The sequence below is a fragment of the Phasianus colchicus genome, chromosome 2, assembly GCF_987193195.1.
Source record: "Phasianus colchicus chromosome 2, bPhaCol1.hap1.1, whole genome shotgun sequence".
Classification (NCBI taxonomy): domain Eukaryota; kingdom Metazoa; phylum Chordata; class Aves; order Galliformes; family Phasianidae; genus Phasianus; species Phasianus colchicus.
In genome coordinates, this window is record NC_143437.1 from 26,847,477 (window position 1) to 26,873,357 (window position 25,881).

The following is a 25,881-nucleotide window of genomic DNA, read 5'->3' on the forward strand; positions in this document are numbered from 1 at the left end:
GAATTTTCTGTTTGAAGCTGCTCTCATTGTCTTATACAGTGTCTCACATGTCTTGTTCTGAGCTATCTTTTTTAATCACTAATTGTCTTTTGCAGTAACATAAGAAAGAAAACATTTTCTTGCTACAAGAGGTGGTATAAATTTTTGTATGCAATCCAAACGCTGTACTGAGTCTGACCTGTCAGTTTGACTTTAAATGCATTCACTGTATGGCTCTTGGTTGTGATTTGGTTGTCAGTAATTGGGTTTGCTGTTTCAACTGTGATAAAGTGCTTGGAACTGGGTACTACACAGATAATGTAATGATGATACAGTTACAGCTTAATCATACTAAAATATGTGTGGGCTTCAAGGGCTGTATATTCTGGAAATTTTTATTTCATTTAATTCTCATGTTTAACCTTTTTAGGAAAAAAAAAATCTCCCTGCAATTAAAAAGAGATAACCTGCTTGCTTTGGGGAGGGAGTGTTTTGTTTGTGTTTGCTTCAGGTGAAACTGTTGGCAGTATGTCCTCATTTTTCTGATCTTTTAGGTGTCAGACCTGAATGTTTTCTTATGTTGCACCCCACTGAGCTGGGATGCCTGGGGTGCTGTGTCTGTGTGGTCAGTATGCTCAATAGCATACGGCAGCACTGCCTTTCTCAGAGGTTAGGCAGGCTGAGTGAAGCCCAGCCTTAGTGTTTGGAACATAGGAGGAGTTTTCTCTTTACTCGGGGATTAAGATTTTCCTCATTGTCCACAGAAAGCAGAGGCTGGGATCTTGAGGTAGATTTCAGTCTATGACATCTGATGTTTTGGAACATCACAATTGTAGGCAATTGTATTAATAAAGAACACAGATTTGAACAAGTTGTCAAAGAGGTAATGAATGTCCCATCTCTGGGCGCACTCAAGGTCAGGCTGGATGGGGCTGTGCGCAACGTGATTGAACTGTAAGTTTCCCTGTTCATTGCAGGGGAGTTGGACCAGATGGCCTTTGAAGAGTCCTTTTCAACTCAAACAGTTCTGTGATAGATTAAGGATAGCTTTGGATTTTTAATTATGGAGAATCTGATCTGTTAGGTTTGTTTCCTAACTTTCTGATTCTGTGAAGCAAACCAGATGATGTATTCATACAGATCCTTTCTGTATGTACAGCTGTCTTTTTGAGTTTACTTTGAGTGTGGATAAAAATCAAGTCTACTTCTGCAGAAGGAACATCTTCTGTACTTTTGTGTATGTTTAATTAAAAAAAAAAATTAAAAAACCCAAACTTGGTGATTTTACTTGGCATGCTATGGGTGATCAGCAGAACTTGTGAAGGAATCAGTTGTTTTGCTGTATTGATGTCTGACTGTCCATTTGTATCTGTACCCAGGCAAACCGGGATGCAGTGATCAGCCGTGCCCCTGACCAGCAGGATGACCGCGCTGTCAGCCTTCGGGATGCTTCTGAAGTCTATGACCTTCTCAGCATCACTCTGGGCAGAAGAGGGCAGTATGTCATGCTTTCTGAGGTACCTCTGGCTTCTCTTTCAACTTCCACTTGAAATGTGCAAGAGTGACCCATATATTCTGTAACTGCTGGCTCTTCATCGGGGAGGTGAAAATCAAGCATACTATTTGACAATTAGTAGAAACAGCTGCAGACCTACGGCACACAGGCCAGAACTGTTTGAGACATTAAGCTAATTTTTTATGAAGGCACTTGAATAAAGCAGTCCTAATTTAAAGTGATGTTGTATGCTAACAGGCCCCATTAACTAAGAGGAGGAAGATGATGTCATCATCCAAAAAAAAAAGAGCAGAAGAAAACAACCTGACCATCTCCACAACTAGTTGTCACCTCTTGCTTGATTTCTGAGCCATGCCAAAGCATCAGTCTTGACAGATATATATTTAAACAACAACAACAAAAATCTGACTTTTCTCCAACATTTGTTTCTTAGTGCTTGGAGAGAGCCATGAAGTTTGCATTTGATGAATTTCACCTCTGGTACCAGCTTGCCCTGTCCATGGTGGCTTGTGGAAAGGTAAAGTTGAAACCAAAGGACTTTAAAGGGGCAATTTTTGCTCCAGTGGAACGCATCTAGCTTATCTTTTTGAGTGTGTTTGATTGTGTTTTGTGCGGGTAGGTGCCACCAGATAGTTTATGTGAAAGGACAGTGCTCCCCTTTGAGACTTTGATTGCACTTCATAACCTGTACTGTTCTTTCCATGTAATGTTTAATCTTCATTATCAGAGGGAAAATGGATTTCACACATGGCTGTGGATTGAAAAGCATTATATTCCTTTCCATTCCATGCTGTTTCAATGTAAAGAGTCTTAGCATAAGATAGCTACTGATGTCTCACTGTCATCAACTCTGTGTCTTTGGGCAGTTGACTTAACATCTCTTTAAGTTGTTTCTCCATCTGATCGGTCATAGCATGACCTGGATTGGAAGAGACCTTGAAGATTTTCAAGAATGTGTTGACGCTTTTTCTGTAGAAAAACAAAGGATGTTTGAATGCATGTACTTTTGTCATAGCACAAGTTTTTTAAAATTAATATAGTATTTGTCAAAGTTACCATCAAGCCACTGATTTGTCTGAAATCTGGTTGCAAAAGATAGGCAGAGGCAGTACAAATCTTTTCTTAAAAGAAGTGATTTCCTGCAGGAAAAGTAGGTGATTTAAAAAAAAAAAAAAAAGCTGGTTTGTGCTGAGAGTCTCTACCTACAGCTGTTAGGAATTGTGAGCAGATTCATACTATGTGGTAAAAGACCATGTATAGCATGGTCCTATATTCCATGCCCATGGAGTATAGGTGGTCCAGGTGGGACTAGGCAGAGATCACCAACTGTCATGAGGCACATGATACCTTATCTTGGCTTTTCATGGCCTTAAACGGAATTAGAAACTATTTGGAGTGAAAGCTGGAGATACATACACAGTGTAATGCTTCTGCAAAAAAAATTGTCATCCTGCAATTTATAAGTAGCAGTAAAGCGCGGAAGATGTCTGAAGGGATTCCTTTCTTTTTATGAGCGTAGACAAAGCCTTAAGACTGGTAGCTCTTGGGCGAAGAAAATGGCAGACCAACAAGAGAAGGTCTTAGCATCAAGGATGGCTAAGGGAGAGAGGAAAAAAGAAAATTTAACTGTGAAGGGAGAGGGAAAAAAAGACCAAGATAAACAAATCTTCAAGAGTTTTTGTAAAGGAGTGTTTCATACTGTCTGTAATGAATAGAATAAGATGTGATGTCTTCCAGTTGCAGCAACCCAAGTTCATGTTTTCAATTAGGACGAAAAAAAATGAATTGCAGTACACTGGAAAAGACTGCTTGTGGAGCTTGTGTGGATATGGAGAATGTGTAATATGGAAAATGATAGCTTGACTCAGTCACATACACGGAAACATGAAGCTCCTGGAGGAATAATAGAACAGCAAGCTTGGTGCTGTGCTGGTATACCTTGCATTGGCCTTTGTCAGGTGAGGGCTGTAGAAGTTGGGTGCTGCTCCCCTTGGCATTCAGCTGGAGTTAGCACATAGCTGCCCTCTCTGCCTTTCCAAATCCTCTGGATACCTGATCTGCTGATATCCAGGATAACAATGACTAGATACACAGTGATGGAAGGCATATTATCTACCCATAAACTCTCTTGACTTGTCTGGAAGGTTTATTGCCTCTAAAGGTCGTGTAGCCTATTTCTGATGGCAAACAGTGCTGTAAGCCTAATCATCTGTTTTAGAGCAAATCTGGATTTTAATTGCTGATAGTTGAGAGTGTATCCAGAGAGTAACTTTGGTTTATTCTTAGACTTGTCTGTAAACGAGAGAGATGGAGCTTGATCTTTCGCTTCTATCAATTTGCATGAGAAGTCTGTCATCCTTATATGCTTGCATATCTTCTCAGCTTTTCTAGAAGTTACTGTATACATGAGAAGAGCTACATAAGCATCCGTATCTCTGTAACTCTCTCCCATCTTTTCAGATGTCCTATTATGTCATGTCTTTTTGCCTGAACTTCAAATATTTAGAAGGTAAAGTGTCCTGATCTTGCCTGTTAATGTAAAAGCTCTCAATTTTCTGAGCCTCCTATGGGGCAGAGGAGATTCCCTTACACAGCAATCTCGCCTGTGCAGCATTTCACTTCTAATCCACAAGTATTCTCTGAGGGTTCCTGTCATATACTCTGCAATGCGTCATCTTGCTACTGGGAGATACAGCATACATTTTTATTCTTCTTTGCAGCTTGATAGCAGAACAGATTTCATTTACATGAAAGTACTCCAGTGCAGCAGGAAGAACTGATGATAACAGTGTAGTTTGTCTAGAATGCAGAATGCAGAGCACACATGAGCTTTTATAGGTAAAAAATCTATTTTCACCTTTCTCAGTCACAGCCAATTCCTGATCTCATTCCTTGGTAATGAAATCTCACATCCTGCAGTGTTACTTGTTCTGCAGTACAGCAAATTGTGCTCATAAATCTTGGGCATGTCAGGAACCCTTTTACCAATCTGTAAATGCTGGAACTTGGTCTTTTTTTTTCTTTTTTTTTTTTCAAATACATTTTTAGGATTTGCAAAGTCTAACCTTCTTAAAAATGCTGTAAAGGTCTGTCTTGTCCTCTGTTCTGTGCTGTGTTGATCTAGCCAAAAAATTGCCAAACAGTGGCTCTCGATTTTCACAAGTGATCACTGTGACTGTTAACTCAACCAGCTAAGCTCGTTACTGTGTGTATGCTTGAGTTTATTCATTAGTTTAAAAGGATGTGTCTTAATAAAAATAGGCATGTCACTTCAGAAATTTCTTACAGAGCAGGCAAGGCCTTAGGGATTTATAAAACAGTGAATAAGAAAGCTCAGAGAAGCATAACCTTCCTATTGTTCTTCTATCCACTTAAAGCAGTAGAAATAATGGAGTGACAGCAATTTAACTTGCCTGTGCTTCTCAGCATCTCCCTTAATGAGAAAAATGGTGTCATCTGGTTCTTCTTGTGTTTTTTTGTTTCGTTTCTTTTTAAGGCTGTTCTTGGGAATGCATGTACTGTGTGTTTTCCAAACAAAAGGAGCACTTTTTTTATTTATGATTGCAGTATGGCCTGAAATTTGAAATACTTTTATGGACAGTTTTAAATGAAATGCTGGGAAGGCAAGGACAATGGCATGAGACATACCTGCTGTAGAAAGGGAGTACTAAGAGATGTTCTGTGTCGACAAGTGTAGTTCTGGGTAGGCAAGAGAAAAGCTTAAATCAGACTGATGCAGAACCCTTGTCCTTCTGCATTGGTGCCAGAAGATGATACAGAACTCTGCACAGATGCTTTGAGTTGCTTCTGCTGGTAGTAACATTCATAATTTGGTGACATGACAGCCAGGGGTGGAGTGGGCATAGCAGCTCCCTGTGCCTGCCATGCACAGACTGACTGAGCCTGAGTGGTAAGCACTGTGATAGCCCAATGCCATCTGGCACAGTCCTCAGGCTGTGAGATGAGCCACTGTCCTGCTGCCAGCCTAAAATGAGTGCAGTAGGTTGCATCTGCTTGTCTTGAGACTTTCAAAATGTAAAAGCAACCTGTTTTCAGCAGAATGGGAAAGGACCAAACTTGTATTTACAGAGTAGAAGACTGTGTACAATGAGAATCTGCAGCTTTTCAGCTAAGTGTTTTGCACTGAAGGCCATGGAGATGACCAGCACACATCACTCTGCTAAGGTGTCTGAAGTTGGAGACAAAATTGTCAGTCTAGGTGATGTATTATAGGCAAGAGGGATGTGAAATAGGGTCCTTGTGCACTTGCAAGCATTTCTCTGGCCTCAGACCAGTTGGATCAGTTACACGTTCAGACTCTTGTCCCTTTCCACATTTCACAGCCCCACACAGGACCCATCCCGAGTGTCCCAAAATGTCACTGGAGCTCTTTGGGATTAGAGACTCTGAAGTACATCATGGGATTGGATTCTGATTTAGATCGACAGTACTTGATGGTCTTCTGGTTCTGCATCACATGGGTTTTTTTTTGTGCTGCAGCTGAAGGGAAAGGTGAACCAATAAACAGTGCACCTTGTAAAGGCACACATAAAGCAGTGTTGATGCTTCTCTTTTAAGTACCGATCCAAGGGGACAGGATTTGTCTTTCATGACGGTGATGTGCTGTTTCCCCAAGGGTGGTGAGGGAGGATTCTGCTTCAGGGAGAACTGAAATTATTAGGTGAATGATGAATGTAGTTGATCTATGAGTTCTGGATACCCTAGCTGAGCCTTTCAACCTGCAGCAGTCTTAGTCAGCTTTCATGTCCAGTGGATATTTATTACTAGTATATTCATTGCATGAAACATTTTCATGCTCAAATTTAATATTTCTGCTCTATTTATTATTATTTTTTTCATTACTAACTTAAAAGCTCTAGGATTGTTTGTGTGTTTCCTGACAACAGAAGTGGGGAGCAATACAGTGTCGGCCTTCCTGAGGGATGTCAGGAGTATCTGCTGAGAGGTGATAATCTGTCCTTGCCCCTCACTTCCTGATACTCATTTAGGGGATGAAGAATAGCAGGATGTCTGTGAGAGAAGAGGTCTGGAGTTGGTGGAGAGGCTGTAGAGAAGCCTCCATCCCTCTGCGATGGGAGTCCAGTGGATCAGGAGGAAGTTTTCTGGAGGCAAGAGCTGTGCCCAGCAGGCCTTGTACTGGGGTTGCTGGTGGTGTTCCTAGGGTGCCTGATGTTCAGCTGCCCAGGCATTCATCCAGTGCCTGCAGAACACCATCACATCAGCCCAGTGCTTGCCTTCAGGACAGCAATTGCATGAGTCCAGAAACAATTCTGTGGTTGCTGATCCCTCTGTTCTGAATGGCTGCCAGTAGAGGAATTGAAGCCAGAAGGATGGCACTTTGCAAAACCAAGCAGAGAAACCTGATTTCAACTACACAAAATGCTCCTCTTAGCCTTCCTGTGTTTGCTTATCTTTAAGACAAAAGGAAGAAAGAGCCACACTTCCTTCCACGTCTACCTGAATGGTTCTTAATAACGTAACGCTTCAGGAAGCGTCTGACACTTTACAAAGGAAAATAATCGCATCCTCCTTGGCACCTGTGATTCAGCTGGTTTTAGGAGGGAGCAGGCTGCAGCTGTCCCAGAGCCCGGAGTGCAGTCACAGTGCTCCCTTCAGCTGCTCAGCAGGGGAGATAATGCAGCCTTGCCCAGGGCTTGTGCCAGCAGCACTTCTAGGGCTTTGAAACCAGCCTTACACAGACATGAGCATTGGTTTCTGAGCCCTTTGAGAGTTGCTGATATGTGCTGGTCATAGCCAAATAGAGACAGCTAATGTCTGAGTTGCTCATATCTGTGTTGCACCCAAAAAAGGAATACTTCTCCTTATTTAAAACAGTGCAGCAAAAGCGGATGTCTTTGGTAGCTTCAAGGAGCTTCAAGTTTGACTCAGCCATGTCTGTAATGCCAACATACAGCTTTCCAGAAGGTTAGAAAGAAAGATATAAATATATTTGATACATAATTCTGCAGCAACAGCAGACAAATTTTCTGATTTAGGCTGTTCCTTCTGTTGGTTTTCTTGCTAAAGCTTAGGCTGGTTGCTAGGCAACTGGCAAAAAAATAGTTCATTTCTCTTCGCATTGCAGGCAGGAACCTTGGGAGTAGCAGAGGTCTCAGATGGCTCCTTAAATAGCATTGCTGGGGACTGGAAGTTAAAATATTGAACAGTCATTGGTTAAAGATCATGTTACAAAGGTCAGCCATCTCAGGGATATGCAATAGTTTGGTTTCTTTTGGTGCAAAAGAAAGATCAGAAGTGTGTGTGTGTGTGCTGTAGGTAGTGCTAAAAAGGGAAAATTCCTGCCTGTTGAGCAGAGTACCTGGGTGGGCTGCAGGGTTGCCTTGAGGCTTAACTCTCTTTTCTTGACAGAAAGTGTGAAGTGGGGCGTTCGTCACATTATCGTGGACAGATTTGTTCTTTTAAATCCTAACATTTGAGAGGTACTTCTAAAAGTGAATGTCTGAAGCTGCTTAACTGCAGTGTTCCAGTTTGCAAACCATGTGGTAAAAGAAAAGGGTCCCTATATTGAGAGAAGCGAAGGTCTTTGGGGAATGTTGTTTATACTGAGGGGCTCACAGAATTGTAGAAATTCAATGAACAGCTAACATCAGAATAGCTAATACCCATGTTCTCAATTGCTGTCTCCCTCTTATGTCATCTTCCCTTGCTGGTTCAAGATCTCTTAGAGTTAGTTGGCTGTGAATCCCAGGATAAGGGAAGTACTTATTCTCACATACTGATGAAAGACCCCTCCCCACCCTAAAACATCATCTTCCCACCAAATCCCTTTCAGACAGCATAGTTTCTATGATCAGGCAGGATGCTTCTAGGAATAAAACAATGTTATTTGTGGAGATTCAGCTGTCTCCTGAGCTGCCTGTTGAATAGGACACGAGGCTATCTACCAAGTCCACCTTCTTGAGGAACATTTTTTTTTCTCTGGCTGGAAGGTATTACTGAAGAGAAAAAGTCGGGAAAGATTTTTTGGAACCTCTGCAAGAGAAAAGCAACTGTGTATGGTGTGTCAGGTCTGCTTGGCACAATTTGTCTACAAATTCTTCCTTTTTCTTACATTTTTTGTTTATCTTCTAAGTATGAAATGAATTCTCTGACATCCTTCTTTTCTTGCTTTGGTACAGTGGAAGAGAAGAGGAAAGAAAGATAAATAGTACTGAAGTGCACTAGGAAATCCAGTATCTGGGGATCATCAGTGCATTTACCTAAATTGAATGCAGAATCTCTTAAGCCTTGTTGAAAAGCAAGGAAACTAGCAGTAAGCTAATTTTTTGTTCTGTACTGATCATGTGCAAATATCTTTCAGGGGCATGCTATATACTTTATTGTATAGTTAGCAAATGGGCAGAAGAGTATTTAGTATTTGAGTAAGAGTTTTTGGTTGTTTTATTCCCTTATAGGATTCAAAATCATGGTAGCTTTAATTACTTAGGGGAAGATGTCTCTTCCATCTTTCTTCCCAATAGCTTCCTTGTGTTATCACAATTGCACTCTGTATATTGAATGCAGTGCATGGAGCTCTTTCAGAAGTTAAAATGAAAGCAGCCATTTGTCAGTGTTGGCAGTTACTTCCCTGCAACTGCCTTTCCTAATTTTCCTTCTCAGCAGAAGGAGAGTATTGTTTGCAAATAGATTAGGTGAAGAAAATTTAACAGAGGGAAGAATGGATTCCTACACAGATACTGGATTTAAACATGGAACAGTAGTGCAGTGTCCTTCCTCTGTTGTTGCAAATACTTTAGAGCTGGTGTATGAATGATGGAGATGCTCAACTCTTGTAATAGAGGTTCTTAAGTCCTTTATAGAGCTCACTCTTTTGTGGCTGATCATTGCCATTAAGTCAGTATTTTCACTCCATAACCTGTTTTGAGGTCTATGCCTTGCTGGACCTAACAAAAAATAGTGTCATCGTGAATCTCCTTAAACCTGGTGAGGATCTCAAGGCTGAGAACTCCTGTACTAGACCTTCCATAAACAAAATTGAAACCCACATGAGGCATTTTTCCCAGTGAGACTTCAAGTGAGACCCAGAGGCAAATCCATTTTTTTCTTGAAATCCTTGAGAACTGATTCCAATGCAGTCATTAGAATCCAGCAATTAGAAATCCAAACAGAACTTAATTCTGGCCAGGGTTTATTTTTTTAAGTGAGCTGTTCTGAAGCTCAGAATTATGAGCAGGAAGCACATAGTCACTTGCAGTTCAAGCTCTGCTCTTCTCAAAACATGCCCCACCAATAAATCTAATCATTACTGCCTTGTAGGGAATCTCACAAACAATGCTCTTGGCTGCCTGATCCACCCACACTAAGTGAAAGAATATGTACATTTTAATTATCAGATTATTTCAGTGTTGCACAAATGCTTTTTTGCAGTAAATATTTTCACTAACCAATGACATCCATATTCAGTACTTAGTGTATGATGTTTGTACTCAGCCAATTGCCTGTAATGAGTATCTGTGTTACACCTTAGTAGTATATTTCTCACCAATGTCCTCTAAGTAAGGTTCCATTGGAAGTGGGATATTCTTTCTACAGTTATTCCTTGTCTAACAGTTTCATCTAGGTGTAATTTCTGCTCAGTAAAGTTTTTGAGTTGAAATTACATAGTTCTTTTGAATTTTTAAATGCAGCTGGATAGAAAGGCTTCATGTCACCCTGTTTCTGAAACCACTTCTGCTCCCTGGGTTTAATTGCAATTTTTATAAACTTGCTTAAAGTGACATATCTTTGTAAATGTTTTAAGAGCAGCATGGAAACAGTGTCTCTCCCTTTCTCACTTTGCATTGAGAAGCTCCTGAGTGCATGCAGTAAAGCTACTCTGCACAGGGAGAGGCGTTTGGGTGTGGACTCGAGGCAGATTTTTGCTTAGCTTCATTCAGCAGTGGCTGTTGTGCCGTTGGCTCCTCTCTGGGCAGCTTGCAGAAGCGCTTCTTGGGGCTGTAGGGGCTGCAGAGCTGGCGTGCATCCTGGCCAGCCTTACTCAATGGTCTGCAAAAGGGGGCAGAGCTCAAGAGGAACTGGCAGGGAGCCAGACTGCATGACTTATCTTCTGGAGTGGACCCTGAAAGATTTTGCAGCTGTGGCTCAAATTGGAACAGACGTCTTGCTGCTCTGATTTGTGCTGGCTGGCAGCATGGCTGTAGCCAGCACCCTGGTCCTACTGCTTTTTCCTGCAGGGAACTGAGAAACCACTACCCTGTTCAGTCAGTATAGGATTTCGAAAAGCAGTGGCACTGGTCAGGGTATACTCTGTATAAACTTGGCCCTTCCATTTTGATTTTGCCTGGTGGGATAGCAAAGGTTGGAGTGTCGTTCAGCTGCACGCGCGCTGGCTGATGGGGTGGCACATAGTCCTGTGGTGCTGCTTGGGTTTTTGGTCTACAAACACCTGTGGGCTGGAGTAGAGACAAAAAGGAAGATGATGCACTGGGCTAAAACCCTTCTGAACAACAACACACCTAGTGCTGGTTCTGGGAATACCAGCTTCCTGCAGTGCAAGCAGCCTTCTGTGAGGGGAGGATAAGATGCCCTGAAAACCTGAGATACTATTCTAAACAAATAGGTGTCACGAAGGTTCATTCTGAGGGATGAGAGTAATCTAGTAACAGCAGAGTACAGCAATGTGTTTCTGTCCTTAATTCAGAGCTGTAATTAAAGTCTTTATTTCTGAGACGAGTGAGGTAACAGTTTAAGTTCCCATCTTTCCTCTTAGACAGGCATCCTTCTGGCTTTGGGCAAGCTTTGAATTGTGTCTGGGACTGTAAAACAGCAGATATTCCATTACTTGTACTGATGATATTTGATGGCCCACATGGGTGGGGAGCAATCTGGAGAATGTAGGGCCAAGATTCTCGACCATGCTGCAGGTACCCAAGCTTTCAAGCAGGAGGCTTCACACTGTGCCACTGCAGAGTCTATGTTCTCTCTTATAGAACTCATCTTTTCCTTGGCAGAACTGCTGTACATCCCTTCTTCCCTTTCCAAGGCTCCCTTCCAAGCCAGTTTTTAGCCAAGCTTTGAATCCCTTAGCAAGAGCTGGACCTTCAGTTCTGTGGAGAAAAGAGGAGGCAGGCTGCGCCAGATCTGTACAGTGTGAGGGAGGGGAAGTGCTGATAGCCCGTGGGAGTGTGAAGCTGTCGTGCAGAGCTGCCAATTCCTTGGGATTAGAGCAGACTCCAGACCCAGTGGCGTGCATTGTCAGGAGGTCTGGTGGGGAGAGTTTTTGTGGGTCAGGGTCAGGAGGAGATGGCCGTGGCCTGATAGGAATAGCCATTAGTTTGGTTCTGCAAGCTTAGTAGTGTTTACTGCTCTCCTGTAGTGTAAAAAGTCCATGGGTATTTAACATGGTTAGGAGCAATGGGGCATGTAAGAAGAAATTATGAGAAAACTTTCCCTCAAGTTCACAGGCGAGAGCATTAGAGGGACTCTGGGTCATTAAAGACGAGAGTTGGAAATTTCGAAGAAACTGTGTTTTGAGCATGATGAGGTGGGCTACGAAACTGACAGAGCTGAGCAGACCTCGCCAGCCTCTCAGACCTGAGCTTTCCTTATTCCCCATTCAGCTTTCTGAAATATGGCAGCTGTGAATGGCACTGCTGTAAAAAGCAGTGTTTATAGAGCACACTGAATATCAGAAGGGCTGCGTAACTGCTTGGCTTCATAAACACCATTCGTGCATTCATGAATGGTAACCTAACACCAAGAAGATTTCTATGGGCTTTCTTTTCATGCTATTCAGATATTCAGACCACCCGCTGAGCAATGTAGTGCTCTGCAATTGCCTGCTTCACCCTTTGCATGGGGGGATCCCAGTTGTGTTCTTTTATGTCCTGGAACTAGAAAAGACAGGAAACGGTCTACAGAACAGATTACTTTAGCTCTCTGAATATAGTTGGCCTAAAATGTAATGTACTGTAGGATAAGCTCTTTATGATCTTCTCTGGCTTACTAGAAGATGATTGCATACAGGGGAAACTGTGTCAGTTCCTGTGAGTTGGAAGGGCAGAGTTAAAATTACCAGCGTGTTAACAGCTTCTTGTGTAGTGCACAGACTGGGCTGGTTCTTTGGTGTTTTTCTTCTGAATGTGGGAAGTGTGTGTGTTCATATGCGCACATGCGTGTCTCTGTGGAGGTGAGAATAAAGTTGCTAGCTTTTTGCTGATGTGATTTTTTTTTAACCTCATATCACTGTTTTGTATGTTTCACTGAAATATATTGTGTGGACTCCATAACAACATTGTCTAATCAGCCTTTTTTTTATTTCTTCCTCCTCTCTCTCCTCCTCCTCCTCCAGTCAGCATATGCTGTATCAGTGCTCAAAGAGTGTGCTAAACTGCGACCAACAGATCCCACCGTTCCTCTTCTGGCTGCCAAGGTCTGCATTGGGTCACTGCACTGGGTAAGCAAGCTGATGCAATTGTCATTGTGCAATGTGTCTAATGCTGCAGTGACAGTACCATTGTGTGGTTGGAGTGCTGAGAATGGAAATCCATGTTAAAAATCATACACATACACACACATTTTAAAGAAAATACAAATATTACTAATAAATCTTGCAGTAAGACACAGGAATGAGTTTTGCTGGCCTTTCGTCAAAAGGATGGGATAAATCCATAATGGCTGTTCTTGAGACTGCCTCTTCAAATGAGTATCCAGAGTTGGATCTGCCACCTTAGCTAGCCCCTGAAAGACAAAAGTTAATAATTGAGTCTGACCCTTGAACTCCTAGATAGCTGAGGTCTGCTGTATGATTCAATCCTTTGTTCTTATAGTTCCTGTGTCAGTGTTTTCTGTTCTGGATGTGTTAATGTATGCCCCAGAAGCAGAGTGGGAGATGAAGTCTGTGCCTGTGAAATTCTCATTATCCCAAGCAGCCAAAACATCTGTCAGTCCTATACTGTTTGGTTTAATTAATTGAATTGCAGCCTGCTGTTTTCACCTGTCCTCACCACGAGGTGTCCCTGCAGTCAGTGAAGGATTATAATTGCTAACACAAGTAAAAGATACAAGAAAAAAAAAGCATAAAAGAAAGTACCAGAAGAATCTGCTCAGATTTTGGTGACAAAATGTTCTGCCTCCTGCTGCAATCCTCAGCATCTCTGTATGGTGAAAATTGGTATCAAGATGAACTTGACTGAATGCTATCAATTTACGTGACTGTCAGTGAGAACACTTGGTTTTGTATGTATTTGGATCAACTGTAATTGTTGAATTCATGTGTGAGTCAGCAGAAACTGGGAAGCATTGTGTTTTAGGAAAAAATCCATCAGGTCTGAGGGCGGTGGGGGAATCCTTGCTGACCTACATGACTTACAGAGCAATTTAGCTCTCTTGTAACCTTAACTCAGCATGTAAATTTTGATGGCTGAAAGCTATCGAGCAGCTTAAAATAAGACAGTAAATGTATTTTATTAAAGCAAATAATTTTTTCCTGATTCTTAGACATTTTAAAACTATGAGTCAGGCATTACAGCTGTATTAAAGACTTACTAGTATCTCTGCTGATGGTTTCAAAAGCAATGCCAATTTAGTATTAGTCTAAAACATCATGTTGAATTTTTTTTTCTGTGTAGGCTCTGAAGTTAGAGTTGCTTCATGGGCTGAATTCCTACATCCATCTGTAGCGATAGTGGGGGGCTTGGGGTCTAAGAGTTTACCCTATCAATTCTACTGTCTCAATGATTGCCAGGAGGGGAAAAAAAAAAAAACAAAAACTGGCAGGAACAGTCAGATTTAAGGAAAATCTTTCGGAAATCAAGCTAGGTGCCTATTTTGCCTAGGAGCCAGGACTTTAGTATGAGAGGCAAACTTGAGATCTCCTTGTTGCCCATAGTTTTTCAGCTCTTCTGACTTCCTGCTTGGTGAACAAGATGAGTGGCACTGGAGCCAATAAGAAAGGTGCTCTGTGATACTGGTTGGGAACACAAAGGGTGAAAGTAGACTTGGCTACAGTGAACATGAAATGTTTAAGATTAGGATGCTGAGAGGAGGGAACAAAGAAAATAGCAGAATTATCCACTCAGATGTGCAGGAAGTCAAACAAGAGTGACGGGAGCATGGAAAAATGACCTGGAAGGAGTAAGAAGACACTGTCCAAGTGAGCAGGGAAGAACTAGGAAAAATCTCAAAACCCACCTGCAATTGAATCGGTCCACCATTCAGATGGATGTTAATTGGCTGGAGAAATGGGCCTACAGAAATCTTACTAAGTTCCACAAAGAGAAATGCACCTGGGGAGGAATAATCACATGCTGGAGTGCAGAAAAGGACCTCGGGCTCTGGTAGACAAATAGAACATGAATCATCAATGTCAACTACTTCTAAACAGAAATAGTGGCTTCAAAGGGCTGTGGTCTCTCAATATTTGCTTGACACATGACTTCTGCCTTAAATTAGCCTTTGGACAAAATTCTGAGATAACGTATTCATCTTGTAAGACTCCATGCTACAATCAAGATCCCTGTGATGGTCTTACATTTAACAGGAATGGTGAAGTTTTAACAAAGGCACTGTGCTAGATACTGGGTCATTGGTATTTGTTGAGGTGAAAGGATCAGGTTTCTGTAATGTGAGAAAAGAAATGTCAGACTGCTTCTTTTTCTTATGTTACCCTGGTGTTTTTGCAACTCTCACTAGTGAGGACAAAATCTCATATGGTACCATTAAAGTCTGATGGCTGTGATGGATGAGGGGTTGAATGTGCAATTATTAGCCCAAATTAAAGATGCTGCTTTGCCAGTAAAATAGGCAAAGGTAAAATTTGTTTTTTTCCTTGATGCTTCTCCCCAACATCTCTTTGGATCCTCTAGTGCAGCTGACAAAGAAAGAATACTTTGTTTTAGGTACATGTAGAAAAGAAGGTGAAACTGTACCAGACACAGTTCTGTCCTCAGTCAATCCTATATGTCCAGAATTTCTCACATATGGCAAAAATGTTAAAGCAACAGTCTAATCTTAAAAAAATAGAAGAAAGGAGGGAGAAGTGAACTGTTTTTGACAATTTCAAAGAAAGGGTTTTTCCCCATGCCTTTTCATTGTGTGGAACACTTTCCAGTGTTTTTGGATCAGAAGTGAGGTTCAATGTGAAATAATAACATTTTTTCACAAGAGCATAATTTTACTGTAGTTATTTAGAAAATAACCTTATAAACTCAAACCAAATCCAGTAATATTCCTCTCTCCTCTTCCTTTTTCTCAGTGGCCTATACTCTATCCTGACACCAAACTTTAATGATGCCATTGAATAGTTTTAATTAAGGAGAGGCAGAGAGAAATCTGTGCATCTTAGCATGATAGATTTCTGCATTTCATAGTTACAGGGATGCTTCTGATATTACTGGCAAACTCCATTGTCTAATAAAAACCTTCCTGCTTAGCTGTTTTTCTAAATGTCATCCTTACAGTAATTATTTGCATTTAAATTACATGGCAATCAAAACAGAATTGAATCATTTAAACTGGAAGTGAACAAGTTGATCAATGCCAGTATAAATAGAAAGGAGGATAGATAGGGCACTGGAACGATCTAATGGACAAATATCAACAGTAGCAAATACTCAGATGCATCTTGCTTTTCAGAACATATAAAATGAATAATTTCTCAGTTAGGAGGTATATCTGTATACTTCATTGCTAGTTAGGCAGGAAAAGGACAAAACGAGATCACTGTTCATACAAACAAAACACGCTGTTTGTGTGTCCTACATCTGTCTATTGTGTGCTTTTTGTGATGTTGTATTCAGTTCGTTTATAGTCCATGGACTAGTTTAGTCTTCCTTTAGTTATTAGCAAAAAAAAAAAAAAAAAAGACAATTTATTCTGTCAGATAAATGCAAAATGATATGAGGAGCACAGAACAGTCTCCTTCCTAATTAATGTAGTGGTCATTTTAACTTGTTTTGCTGACTTTTTACATGGTATCTCCATGCACTCTGAAAGACAAAAACCCAACCCAAATAAACTAATTGAAACGTACCATACTGATTTGGAACAGTGAGGATATCCAGATCACATGTGTGGAAAAAATATCACAGAGCAAAACAAAGTACAAATATGCATGCATTCGTACTGTGCCATGCAAATCAATGTATACCAGATGTGGAAAAGAACTGGATGCCGTCAGCGTCTGTTGTGACTGGTTTATTAGCTGATGTAAATTGGCACCACTCCACTGCCATATTACTAGCACCATGCTGGCTTACATCAGCGGATGATCAGCCCCTCAACCACTAGCTTTCAGAATTTGGCCTGCTTTAAACATCTCAATGAAGTAAGGAATGTTTTGGTTGTCATTTTCAGAATTACAGATTTTCACAAATTAAAGGGAAAAAAAACCCACCAGGGAGTGAACAGCAAATCAGTCCTTTAGTTGTTCTAATGCTCATGCCAATTGTCTTAGAGGACCAGAGAAACTTCAAAATAGTGCACATATACGGATCATACTTGTCTGGCCAGGATGCAGTTGGACCTGTAGTTTATAAAGCTGAGAGCATGCAAATTTTTCAACAAAGTTGGAACTTTTATACTGTATTTAGCCCATTACCCTGGTGTGTTTTAAAAGAGTTTTTGTAGTGAACTCAAAATTGCTTTTGAGGTGCCATGTTGCCTGGCATTCCAGTTTGCCAAGGTTTCAGCAGAACGGTCTGATGAACTTAAATGTGAACAATTGTAGCAAGGGAACACAAAGGCTATTTGTGTTTAACCAGCTGTCGTCTTGTTTTCCAAAAATCACTACGAAATTTTGGACTACTGAAGTTCAGAGTGTTGTTTTAAATTTTCATAAAGTCCATGTCGCTTGGAGTGGAGCGTCCATGCTGGGGTTGTCCTATCTTGGTCCACTGTCAATTTAGAGTGCCACTTTGTAAAAGACTTGCTGCAGTTTCTTCCTTCACTTAGCACTCCTTCTCAGCTCTAATGGTGGAGATTTTGAGCTACAACATGAGTTGTTGTTTTTAGTATTTTAATATTAAGGTACTGGTAGTTTCACTACTCATCTAGGTTCCACAGGACTCTGTTGTGGCGGGTGTTGTAAGGATACTAAAAACTTAACAGTAGGTGTCAAATACTGACTTTATCCATTTTGTAAGTATTATTTAAAGGCATCAATGGTTAGTTACTAGAATGCTTTCTTGTGTCTTTTACTACATTGATTTCAATGGAGACGCATTCAAAATTTGATAAATGCCTATTGAGATGAACTGTGATCCTAGGATAGCTTGAATCTTCTACAACAGTGGTCTAACAGAGAGTAGGAGGGCATGAGACATGTTCTTACTGTTTTCAGCGACCCACAATTGACACCACAGAAATAGTACTGTGGAGTTAAACGTGTGCAATATCACACGATGCCAGTGTTATCAGCTAGTATGAATTTTTGGAGAGACTTCACCCTATGGCAAAAACTGCAGCACAAGAGCGTGCTGCACTTCACAACCACTTCCCTTGCTTCTTTTGACTTGCAGATCCTAGTGTGGGAAAATGGAGATTGTGCGCTGTCTATTAGGGCAAAGGCAAAGGAGCAGGAGGGTAAGGCCAGGTCAGACGAAATCTGTAAAGTGTAAGTTGTACAGTGAGGTCAATACATGATGGGGGCGGGAAGGACGGTTGGAAGGTTGGCAGCATGGAGATTTAGAGCTGCATGCTTCTGAGGTAACAGCTTATCGTTCATTACTTTCACAGACCACTTAATCCGAGAGTGTTTCTCTCTCTTCTCTCTGTTGTTGACCCTGTCATTATAGATGATAAATAATGTGCATGTACTTGTACCCAGTCACCTAGGAGCGCTGGAGTTGCATGGCAATGCGTAGGTTTTACTGTGGTATGAGTAACATTGTAAGATCAAATCTAGCCCCATTGTCTGAGTTATTCCACCTGCTAAGCAGACTCTGTAAAGGACTGACATCACTGTGAGGAGAGGCTACTGAGAAAACAGTGAATGGTAAGGAGCTGCTGAAGATCTCTTCCATCTTTTAAAATAGATTCTCACTGACATCACAGCTTCTGTTACTGAGGTAATTCAGAGGATTTTAGATGTTAAAGGCAACCAAGAATTTTGCAGTCTGTACATTTTCCTTTTGAGCAAACCACTCTTGATACACTGGAGGAAAGGATCAAGTATTACTAAGTACAGTGGGCTAGGTTTACATGCCAAATAAGTTGACAAGCTTAACAGTCAGCAATGTTGAAAGACCAACAGTAGAAAGCATAGGAATTTTTATTTCCTGACATGATACGTGATATGTGTTGCATGTTGTGAACAACTGTGGGACAGAGCTTTTCTGTTACACAGCACCTTACTGGGCACTTTTTTTCTATGTAGTTTTCCCCTTTTCTCTTAATTTTCCCATTATTTAATTTTTCCTGTTCTTTACCATGGCTTCCAAACCTACAAGCCTCTATAACAAAGAAGATAAAAGCCTAATCCATCTAGTTAACAGTATATAGGTTTGTGTGGAAGCCCTTCCTATAGGATCTGGATCTCTGAGATGCTTGGGTGTTTCTCAGTCTTGGGGGTGTCCAAGCTCCTATTTCACTAACCTTGTCTGCTGTCCTAGTCCAGTGACACATGATGTGTTTCCTGCCTCCTCCCTTGTGCACTCCCCTTCTCAGCGCAGTAGAATGTCATTTCTGTGCTGCAGTGTAACATCAGTTTTGCTTGTCTTCATTTGTTCTAAATCCTGGTGGGAACTGCAGTCCACTTGCAGTCCTGGAGGGTGTAGATTCAGTGGTGTAGGGCTTGAGCTTTTCTAAAAACACTCTGGGTGGTGGTTGGAAACCAGCTGGGTGGCAATAGGCCAGGGGACAGCACCTGCTGTTCCCCACTTGTCAGTGTGCCTCTGGGCTTGGCTGGAGCACTCACCTAACCTGCGGTCAAATAACAGGAGTAGCTGGAACAGCCAACCCTCAGGGCTGTGCAGCTAACAACTACTCTGTTTTCAGCAAAGATGAGGAGGTGGAAGGGAAAAAAAAGAACAGCAACGCAGCATTACAGTCTTATCAGTGTCAGCTTGTGGTTTGGCAGCCTTTTTCTCTCCAGGTGCCAGCTGCATGCTTCTTTTCTGGTGTGGGGGAAAAGTTGTTTAGCTAGTGCTTCCAAGTGCCTCCTGACAGGTAGTATAGCTTCAGTTCAAAATTTGAAAAGTTCCCTTTAGCTTGTTTTCCCCAGCACCTGCTTTCTGCCATACAGATCTCAGAAGGTAGGAAGCCTCTCTCTGCAGCCCTTTACTCAAAAAGCTATTCAGTACGAAGTATTCAGAGGAATTTAGCAAGAGTAAGAGATCTTACAAGAGAAAGCTAATCAGAGATGTAGCTGTGTGGCTTTAAGACTTTGGATTTTATTGCTTCTGAAGGAATAGCAAGTAATGTTTCTAAGGGAAGTAAATTCAAGCTGTTACAAGCATACTGATGACCAAAGAAATGCCTTTTTCCACATTCTTGGGAGCTGCTGTTGACGCTGCTGGCAACTGGATCATAGCAGTACTTGTGCATTTTCTAGTGATGATGTGATGCTGTGCCATCCTTGCTGTCTGGGGGACACCTGATATCCTGTGGTCTAGAGTTTGCTAGCATTGGCCTGGAAGTTGCAACAGTATTTATCCATGTTCCTTGCCCTCCCAACGCAGCATTGCACCATTTTAATTTGGGGTCCTCATTTGAAGTGAACAAACTGTTTGAGTTCCCTTCATGTTGAGGCTGGCCATCTGGTTGTACAACTGGAGTAGGCATGGCTGTCTTTTGCTATGCCTTCTGTGTCTTAGCTGACTTCTGTGTAGCTTGAACTTGCAACTTCTGAGAGTCCCAAAGAGTGGTGTCTCTCACCCCATGAGGAGAGGGGAAAGGAGCAGTGGCTCCTGCTGCTTCAGGATACTTGGCAAACCGTAGGAGCTGCAGCTGAGAAAAGTCATACCTAGTGGGGTCTAGAGGAATTGAGGTCTGGTTTGGAGGCTTCTAATCCTCCCTTTCCTGTTGTTACAGCAGAGTGCAGGCACCTCATGTGCATAAGGATCCCCTTGGACGCAGCTCATCTGACAGATCTCAGCTCAGGCTGGCTCCTGGCGCCTCAGTCAATGAAGTGTGTAGAGAAGGATTTTTCACCCAGAGGGCGGGCAGGTTTGGGGCAGTTTGCACTGGAGAGTTGAAACGTTGCATTGGATGATTTGAATGGAAGGTTTTGCTTTTCATGGTTGCTCAGGGTGATTTAAGAGTAGGCAAATGAGAGAAGAGGGGGCAGATGGCAGTCACAGCAGGGCTGGCAGGGAAAGTGGCTGTGTGCTGTAAGTAGGAAAAGTAAATGTTCTCATAAGCAGAACCAGCTGCTGAGCTGTGCTGGTGTTTACAGTGCCGTTCTTTTTTCAATGCAGCCTTCAGCTGACCAAGGTTTGCATTCATGAGAGCCTTTGTGGCTAGTCAAAGTGCGATTAGTGTTAGTATGAATAAAGTTTACAAGAATTATTGTACTAGAAGCGCTCTTTCAAGTCATTCTGAAAAGCCGTGGTTTTAATTATTCATACAAAATATTAATCTGACACTCACAGGTGGCCCTAGATAACTGGCAGGCAAAAAAACTGAAAGGTGTGTTGCTGATTTATTCAGTATGGGTCATCAGTCAGGAACTAGAAACACCATCAGGTGACCATTCTGAGAAACAATGGAGCAAAATCTCTTCAATTTTAGACATCTCCATTTTGGCTCCAAACTTTCATTTAATCTCTTTTTTTTTTTTTTTTCTCACAGGCTCAACCCTCCCCTAGTCTTGTTTGATAGTTATTTCTTGCATAGCTCTTTTCTTCATCTGATGGAGACTTCTTAGCTGAAAGTGCATGTGGGAATGAGAAACGATGAAGAAATAGAGTGGGAATAATGCTGTTTATGGTAGCAAAAGAGGTGCATAATTAAATTTCTGATTGCAGAGATTTCATGCTTTATATAAAAGTTCCTGAGAGTTAAAGAATTTAGTTATTGTTTCATGGGAAGGGTTTTTTGGTATTTTCCCCTTCCACCTCGTGCCGAGTCACGGGACTTTTTCTTCTTCCATTGACCTAGGCTCTGGTCCAGAACATGCTTTAGTATGTGGTAGGGAAGTCAGTAGAGCTGACTACAGGATTAAAAAGTATCCTGGAACAAACTTCAGTCTTCCTGTTGTGATTGCGAGCATAAAGGGTGGCATCTGAGCATCACTGAAGTCAGCAGAATTATTTCCAGTGTTTGCAGTAGACTTTGGACTATACTGTTAAAGATGATCCTTGCAATTTGCTTGGTGTTTCTGAGAGGTATTCCTTTTTCAATTAGTATTTTTCAGAGTCATTATTGATTAGGTAATCAGCAACACTATGACAGTTCATGGTGCTTCCAGTCAACAGTTTGATGACCAAATACATGTTGGCCATTGACTTGTTGGAGATTTTGGAAATTTTAAATTATGGGCTTGCGTCTAGCTTGAACCTGGGCCTCTGGGAGCTGCACAAGTGGGGAAAAGACCCAAGCAGTGGAGACTGCCTCTTCATTTGCAGACTTTTCGGTCTTTTTTCATACACAGATTATCAGGTAAAGACTTCATTATGTTTGATGTCATCTAATAAATACCAGCTCCTCTGTTTATGTAGCTGCTAATTCATGTCATCACCTGAACGTCTGCAAGGGATGTAACTAGGAGCTCCCTTGACAGGCTGCGGTGTATCAAGTCAATTCTATTCTTAAGTAATATACACACAGATCTCTGCAGAAGGAGAATTTTTCATCTGCTGGTATTTTTTTGATTCCAGTTCCTTATGAGTTTTCGATGTCAAAGAAATATGAGGTGCTGAAATCTGACAAAGCTGAGCAATAAGAGCACATTTCAGTTACTGCTGCAGTATTTGCATCTAAAGCGGCTGGATTTCAAAAAAAATGTTTCCTCCAAACAAAGTAATTCCATCCCAGAAAGTCGGTAGTCTTGTCATAAAAGCTTCCAGCAGTAGGATTTCTGGGATAATGTAACGCTGTCTGATTGCTGGTTAATGGTCACTGATTACGGCTTACAGGATCTGCAAATCACCTTGTATGCACATGAGGTATTCCTGTAGACTCTGTGCCTTTCAAGCATCACTTACAGCTTTTGCCTGTACCTGTCTAACCTTGACCTTTCCAGATACATCTCCTGTATCTGTAGTCTTGTCTACTGATTAAGGCTGTGATAACCCTTAAGATCAGAAGTGAGGAGCACTATTCTAAGTTTGAAAGGCAATGTAGAGAAAACCTAGAAGTTCTTCCTTTCAAGGAAGACACCTGTTAGAACTTTTTATCTACTGCCAGAATGGTATATAAGTAGTCCATTGATATTTAAGATTACATTATTTCCCTGTACAGAAATACAAAAATAAGATATTGTCCTTCCTTAACCTTAAACATCTGGAAATTGTTTAGGGCAGGTGCTTAAAACAAAACCAAAACCTTTCTGAAAACTGTGGCTGTACATCAGGGTCTAATAATCTGGCCTTTTATGTTCTTCTTTCTGTAAGTGCTTAGTGTGTCACTGAAGTCACTGTTGTGAATGTCTCTCAGATGATTGTATGGGTAGGTATAAAAGGATAACCTTATTGAAGCAGGTGTAGTAGACATGCAAGTGTAGTAGAAATGCCTGTAATTCTCAACTTCTGTCTTTTTTTGCAGCTGGAAGAAGGCGAATGCTTTGCTAAAATGGTGATAGACCTGGGTGAGGATGCTGGAGAGTCCCTAGCAAAGGGTTACTTGGCACTGGGTCTGACATACAGTCTTCAGGCGACTGATGGTGAGTTATCCTGTTTGTCAGGTGTGCTGTATGAAACATCTGTTCTGATTCTTGGGTGCAAGCAGTGGGAAATTAATTAGAAACTCTGCTTTTAGTGATGGCTGGATTTAGAAAATAATCAGATCCCAAGACAAGTGGAGACTGTTCAATTCCTCAGAGAACTGTCCTCTATGGTAATAAAAGTGAAGTTTTTAAGTAAAGGAAGAAACTCAAATCATTGCTTAGGAGATGTTTCTCTGACTGTATGCAATGATTCTTGGTGTGACTCATTTAGATATTTGTAATACATTTATTTCACTTATTTGCACAACAAAAAATGGAACTTTCGATCTATTTTCGTATTTTTGTCACCCACTCATAAATCACATAAAGAAATACAGTCCAAGAACTGGAGGCAGAAATGCCTGACTTCAGTTCCTGGCGTGATACTGATTCCCTGCAGAGATTCAACCTCTCCCTGATGTAGTTTCTTTCTCTGCTTAGAGGTAAACAAGATAAAAATATCTCTCTCTCATTGGTACATACGGATTGACTAGATACAAATCACTGAAAGTAAGAATTTAATTTTTTAATACTGATTGCTTGGTTTTTATGTGATTAGACTGTGCTTCTGTAGAATTGATGCTTTGTAGCCTGAAGGGCTGAAAGTCCTGGTGACTGGGTGAGATCTGGATTTGGCCTTCATCAGGCTCGTAGCTGGGGACAGCCTTCCTTTCTCTGTGATTTCTAACATAGGTAAAAGGCCTCCTAATATAGCTTCTTTAAATAATAGCTGAGCTGTTTTGTTTCCTAAGCAGTTTGGCAGTCCAAACCACATGTTTTTCTGTCAGATGTGTTCCACATAAACAAATTACTTAGGGCAAATGAGCCTGAAACAAAGCTAAAGTGACAGTTTGTATAGTGTCATGGAAGTGCTTAGACCTCGCAAGTTACACCAAAATTCTGCAAGGCATGTGATTGAGGAAGTGGCCTGTACTCTTCAGTAGTGCAGTATATTTTTTTTTCACCCAGTCATCACTCAGGCCTTCTGAGAACAGCTTTCCAGGATGGAGGGAAACGTGCATTGTTGCTTTCTGTAGTTCTCCATGTCTCTGACTCTGAATAGTTCCCCTTACAAAGACAGTGTCAAGAAATGTATGTCCTTCCTAATCTGAACTTTGTTGCGGTTTTGTTTGTTTTTTGATGTTGTTTTTTGTTTGGTTTTTAAATAGTTCATTAAACATTGAGTTCTGCTTTATAGCCTAGTTCCGTAGGGCATTTTGCCTAGATTTTGTATAAACTGTCCCTAAAGCTGTATGAGATCCCAGAGACTGTTTTCAGAGACAGAAAGATTTTTGTCCTAAGTTCGTTACGATCTATTTATTATTCTCTATGAAAAGAAGAAGGTTTTTGAAGAATGGAGTTGTAGGGGCATGTATTGTGGTCTGGCTCTAAACGTAAGTTGGTAAAGCAAAATGCAAATTGGAAACTCTTATGGAAGAGAAGTCTTCCAGGTGTACACCTGTTTAGCTCCGGTGTTGTAGTAAGTGTTCTTTGTAACATAAAATAAACAATCATCGCAGCAGTTACCTAGTATGTGATTTTGTTGTGAAACATTGGAATACCTGCCTTCTCATCCTTGTATCCGTAGCCAGTAGATCAGTAGAGCCACTCGTGCAGTTATCTGGGAAAAATCTGAAGCGTGTATTTTCATCTTTAGGCTACATTTTATTAATTTTAATAAAATGGATCGTGTTCTTCAAAAACATGGTAATCATGAATACATAGCAGCATTTTAGTAGAAAACACCAAATTTACACTAGTGAGACATTAAAACAAACAAACAAACTTTTGTTAGTGAAGAATCACGAACAGAACATGTTGAAAGGAAGACAACCACTCTGCTATTATCCTGCTTCGTAGTCTTATATCGCTGTGTTTATACCAGTTCATAGTGATGTATGCAGACATGCAAACATCTGTGTGTATATATATGATTTCTGTAGCTTCCCACTTATGTTGATGTTCAGTTAATCATCATTTTCAGAGATATTCAACCAATTGTCTTATAAAGCTTGCAGCAGTAATATAAAGCTGCTTTCAACCAAGGTTAGATTTTCTCTCTTTAATGTAATTTCAGTAAATATTTATCATCCTGTGTGCCAAAGGCGCTGAGGAACTGTATTAGAGCCCTTCCTTTATGACCACTTTTTAGCAAGTGCATTTAGCAGAGATGAGAAGATAGAATCCTACTGAATGATGATTCAAAGAACTCATGGGAGCATTCGACAGACTCATTTTACAACTATTAGATTTACTCCTGGATGAAATAAGATTTCCTGAAACTTGTGCTGGCCGTAAGTATGTAGCTTTGCAGTCCTTAATGTCTAATTATGTGGTTTTTGGAAGAGGACTCTATGAAGTTGCTGAAAGATGTGTCCTTAGAGGAAGTCATTGCTGCTTTTGCCTCATTCTTAAAAGCATATATCTCTTGTTCATACAGAACATCCATACATCTAAATTTTCTACATCCCAAATCTGTTCCCAGTGAGGCAGTTTTCAACAGCAAGCCTTTTGTTTGTTGTAGTTCCAGTTTTGGCGTAAG

The 25,881-nt window shown here is 41.0% G+C and overlaps 1 protein-coding gene across 5 annotated transcripts in view; it reads left to right on the forward strand.

The window, feature by feature from the left end:
* Positions 1 to 25,881, forward strand: part of TTC7A (tetratricopeptide repeat domain 7A) — a 163,581-nt gene that overhangs the window by 39,761 nt on the left and 97,939 nt on the right. For all 5 annotated transcript variants that reach the window (XM_090135176.1, XM_090135177.1, XM_031594530.2 and 2 more), the window contains 4 exons: positions 1,359 to 1,496; positions 1,929 to 2,012; positions 12,828 to 12,932; positions 23,180 to 23,297. In XM_090135176.1, coding sequence (XP_089991302.1) covers positions 1,359 to 1,496; positions 1,929 to 2,012; positions 12,828 to 12,932; positions 23,180 to 23,297 — 445 coding nt within the window. The remainder of the gene's footprint in view (positions 1 to 1,358; positions 1,497 to 1,928; positions 2,013 to 12,827; positions 12,933 to 23,179; positions 23,298 to 25,881) is intronic.